General features: G+C 36.2%; 1 protein-coding gene across 1 annotated transcript; it reads right to left on the bottom strand.

Annotated features, from left to right (window-relative positions):
* Positions 1–244: 244 nt before the first annotated feature.
* Positions 245–2736, bottom strand: LOC146163828 (uncharacterized). The gene is made up of 8 exons (XM_083380597.1): positions 2650–2736; positions 2213–2308; positions 1916–2031; positions 1257–1355; positions 1064–1173; positions 792–914; positions 576–701; positions 245–324 (listed from the first exon to the last, which is right to left on the bottom strand). Exons 1-8 carry the CDS (start codon positions 2734–2736, stop codon positions 245–247), a joined length of 837 nt encoding a protein of 278 aa, XP_083236723.1.
* Between the last annotated feature and the right edge of the window lie 2449 nt (positions 2737–5185).

The raw sequence follows: 5185 nt of genomic DNA, 5'->3' as shown, positions 1-5185 counted from the left end.
AACTTTGTTCCTGCGGAACTAAATCGGTAACAATAATGGGAACACCAAGCAAATTCCCACAAGAGACCATATCCAGAATATCTCTTATGCGCTTTTGGTTGACGATGTTTTGAAAAGCGCTAAGCAGATACAGTCGATTTGTTGTCCGCGTCCAAGCAATGATTTGAATTGAAAACGTAAAGAGTTTCATGTTAGGCGGAGAACAGGCCAGCTCAGATATGTCGGGGAAACTTGAAACTGGAATCTAAACATTGAGGCTTGTGTTCAAGGTCACGACACGATTGCGTTTCACGTTGAAGAAATTCTTCAAACATTGACATGCACCTGCGAACGAAAAAGTTTACTTGCTGGTTCAATATTAGAGGTGCACATGGGATTTACGCGTTTTTAAACTAAAACGCCTAAACTGGAAAAAATATTTTAAATTGGAAAATTGATAGTTAAAAAAAAATTGACAGTATTTTTGACAATGATCTAATAAAGCAACATAAAATCGCAAAAAAAATTGACCAGTAAAATATTCCAAATATAAGGGCGATAGCCTTAAAATTGAACGGGTATGCCAAATTTCTCACCTAAAGGCGTCTCGACTGTGTCAATTTGTGGTTCGGGTGCAGCAGCTTGCCTTTCAACGTCGTCAGCGATTCCCAATTTTTCTCGATACAGTTTCAGCAGACTGTAAGAAGTAAGACCCTTTCTCGCTGAAAAAAAACAAAACAATCGCGTTAGCTCGACTGGTGCTGAAATGTTCTAGAAAACTTGGGCGTTTATGTATAGGCTCCAGTACTTACCCAAGTATGTATGATACTTGAGAAGCCACGAAAGGTAACCAGTTACACCCAAGAGCGAAGCAATTTTGAATCCAAGAATAATCTGCACAGTGAGGCGGCCGCTAACGCTCCTCCAGTAAAAGTCTAAAAAAAGAATATTTGTAACACTGTGTTTGTTATCGCGTTGCAAAAGCAAAATAACAAACAAAGCTGTTGTTTCATTTAGAAATATTAATTTACTTTAATAAAGGTCGTCTTTAATCAAGATATATAGTTTTGCGCTAGATTCTCACCCGATGCTAGTTCGTTGTCTTCTAAAAAAGTGTTGGCAAACACAAAAGTGGAAGAAGCAATCATCATTACATTAGCGACTGCCCACGAAATCAGCATGGCGTAATAACTCCTGAAAACGAAAGATTTGTCTTTTTTAGCTTTGGAAAATGAACGATAGAAGTTTAAGGTTGTGCGATATTTTATCTGGCTTACCTGTGATTATGGCGTCCAATGCAGTTGTTGATCCAGGGGCAGTGGTGGTCGAAACCAGGAATACACTTGTTGCAGTTTTGGCAATGCTTCGAATCAACGCTGAAATCAATGTTATAATAAATTCCATGTAGCTAATAAAAGTTTCACAATAAATTAACTGCGCATCGAAAGCCATCGCGGTCTAAACGAATTTGTACAGTTATGCAAGTAAGGCAGGCTAGAAAAACAACTATATCCTGCAGTGAGGTTCGAACTCACAACTTCCGGCCATACCGATATGTGTTGGTGTACACTGTATACTATAATACGTAAGACGTTATCGTTTTTTTAGATCAAAGTTTTGGAACACAAAAGCATATGTGTGTTTATCTTTCATTAAATAAACTGCGTTGAGACTTTTCTTACAGCATGTTAGTAAAACTTGCCTAACTGTCAAACAATGACAAGAATATATTTTCTAGAAGGTTGGAAGTTGGTGGCAGATAAGCAATTAAGGATACCGCAGCCTACAAAGACTAACCGATAACTTACTGATGTAGTTACATTACAAAATTATGGCCTCTCAAAACCACAAAAAACACAGTACTTACACATATGCTTTACAAACGAAGCAGTTATTCCCGGACACCACATGTGGTTGGCTGGCAGACCGTACGTACTGGGGAATCTGGTGGTCGCTTTTGTAAATTTTCATCTTCAAGCTGTCCATAGTGGGGTCGATCGACGTGATGTAAATAACCATTGTGACGTATACACCAATAATCACGCCAGCAATCTAAAATTGAAGACGTCAAGTTCAATAGATTTCATAAATCCTTTTAACAAAAAGATTTTATAATAGGCCTATTACGGAATGATATGTAATAGGCAAATTTAAAAAAAAATCGGAAAGGTATATTTTGGTGAGAATTTAAATGTTAGCATAATATATATTCACAAGCCCAAATCATACTTACCGCAGCCAAAGCAGTAGCCCACGCTCCATGTATAGATGGAACCTCAACAGCATACAGGATTGCAATATTAAAAATTGCGTACATCCAGCATACAACCTATAAACAAAATAGAAACTTCGTGAAACCATTAGGCGATGGCGATACACACCGTATAGTAGACTTTTAACATAGACAACTATTTCCTTTGATAGGTATATGTATCTATGTGGCCGTTGGGTAAAATCTTCGTGCTTCATCCAATGGCCAATTTTTAATCATCATTCCAGTAATTTCCTGTTTAAAGTTTAAACTAAAACCTGTTTAATCAAATTATTTGGTGTTACAATACATATATACGCTAAGTATCTTTGTTATTTATTATATACATGCTTAAACGGCCAACAGCTTGATAACCTACTTCTTAAATTTGATACTTTATTGGTAAATCTGTAATTTACCTGCGGAAATCTTGGATCAGTCCATCCGTTTCTGCGGACAGAAAACCGCAACTCACTCTTATCACCTAAATCACTCCAGAAACCCATTTTGACACAAAATGGAAAAAATGCAAGATATCTCAGAACACTTTGAATTTGAAATGTAATAGATTTATATCAAATTACTCTCTTCTCACTATCGCATTTCCCAAAGGAATTAAAGCTAATTTCCATTTTTTTGGTATTTTGGTTAAGTCAATTCATGACATCACAATATCTATTATGAACAACAAAGACGTGTTTTAAAACGGCTAGAAAACATTTTTGTGTTGAGGCGGTACACTACAGTTTTGTGCGCATTTTTTTGAAAACGTAACAACATGGGTTGACTTGTTGTATTTTTTTAATTTTATTTTAAACGAGAATTGCTGTAGTTCAGAACGGCGGCACGCTGCTTCTAAACACCTGATAAACAATGGTATTTTTTGCTTTTGAAGAAGGAGAGTTGCCAGTTTTGAGTCATGAACACACAGACCATTAAGTAAGATTAATAATGACTCTTCATTAGGTGGAAAGTTGTTCACACGAAAAAAATAGTTTATTTGTGACCGGGACCTAATTCTTCAAGTTCCAGATTTGAAATTAAGCCCGATTTTTGTCTACTAGTTTTATAGCCCGCTTAAAACCTTTATAAAATACAGTTTTTTAGAGAGTAAAAAAGAAGAAGCCTTCTTAAACATTCTTTTATTACTTTTACCTTTAGATTTTAGGTCGCGCCAAAAAGTGTTTGCGGTCACGTGCCGCAGAGCAAGGGTATGCAACCTGTGGCTAGCAGAACGAAAATATGTATCCAACGGCATAATTTAGTTTTTTGCCCGAGGCACAAATATTTTAAATATAGTTTTATAGGCTACTTAAATAAAACATGGTAATTGCACAGTCAGTTTGGACAAGCCCTTTTTCTTCATATATAACGAGCCGAAAGTCACTCTCATTGGTGTTAAATATCAGTTTGCAACTTACATTTTTTATATTTGCCTATTTTTTTGTTTAACCTTATTGTGATCGCTATCTGTACTAGTTTAATTTAGTATTTTTTACTATTGTCAACTGTACCAAAATACTAAAAATGTCCAAGAAGGTGTTAGTTACCTACCTGTTTTCTAGGTGTAGCAACCTGCTCCAACTTTGTGTCCGGCTACACCTGCATTTGTCCGGAAGGTTTCGAAGTGCATCGTGATGCTAACTCAACCACCTGCCGTTTATCAGGAGCCACAAGGGCAATCATCGCGGCTGACTTCGCATTAAGCGAACGGTGCATTCGATGCCAGTTCGGGTATACAATTACTAGCTGGTATTTATTTAATAGATGTCCAACAAAAGGGATAACAAACATGTTTCTTCTTTTGTAAGGTGTTAGTTGTCCCTAAATGATTATACATGGTGTGATTTGGTTTCTCAATGGCATCTCCTATTAAATTTTAGGCATAACTATAGGTCAAATATGTAGTGTTTAAAATTATAATGTGGCTAAAATTAACCTCATTTAGATCAACATTTTCAAAAAGCATATGCTTTCGTCTGATTACATTTAGTTATAATTTTGTGTCAATATATGTTGAAAAAAGGGTCTCAAGCCAAGTCATTCAGCCTTGAAGAATTTTAAGTGTTGTGAGTTTCTATAGGTTCCGATTCGATTTATTAAATCTCGAACTATTTGCGAAAGATGATGACACAACCTTTTTAGGTGTGAATTGATCGGAGCGAGCGAGGCGCGATGTTTGTGTCCGCAAGGTTTTCGCCTCGGCAACAGCAGTTACGAGTCGGACAGCAACTGTTACGACATAGATGAGTGTGCCTCGGAGCAGAGTTGCGGGCCGAACAGCGTGTGCGTCAACGAGAGGGGCTCATTCTCGTGCATTTGCGTGGCTGGTAAGCAACTTTTAGTCGAATTACAGCTGAACGTATCAGATCAAGGACGGCAAGCTATGTGAAGGTTTGTCGTTACACAAACGATAACTTTGTTTTTATTCTATTCGTTATTCCTGCTGAGTCTAAACTGGAAATATTATACAGATATCTTCAGACTATTTAAGTTTTACAGTGCAGTATCCGTGTACTATGTACTGTTTTTAACTAATTTTGAACTTTTAGCCTTGGCCAAGTTTTTATAGGAATTTTTAATACCCATCTTAAGCGTTTGGTATGGCCAATATACAAATATGAACTTAAATGCACAATTATCATCCAAAAAAGTCTATTTTAAAATAAAATAGTGGGTGAAGAGACAGGCCGACACGTTAGATATAGGATTGGTAGTTAATTGTCAAAGATAAGGTATGTTATATTTTACCACTGAAACCAAAAAATATAGTAGCAAGAAATTTTATTCAAGTTTTTATACAAATCTGAGTGCAAATTATTGAGAAATTTGAGGTTAAATAATGTTTGCATATTTGCAAGTTGTAAAGTTATGATTTATAAACAAGGTGTAGTTGAAATGGTCTCTCATATAGATATGACAATACTAATAAGATTACACTGCGTTATACAGATT

This window comes from Ascidiella aspersa, chromosome 2 (genome assembly GCF_963924565.1).
Source record: "Ascidiella aspersa chromosome 2, kaAscAspe10.2, whole genome shotgun sequence".
Taxonomy (NCBI): domain Eukaryota; kingdom Metazoa; phylum Chordata; class Ascidiacea; order Phlebobranchia; family Ascidiidae; genus Ascidiella; species Ascidiella aspersa.
This window is presented reverse-complemented; position numbering and strand designations above follow the sequence as displayed.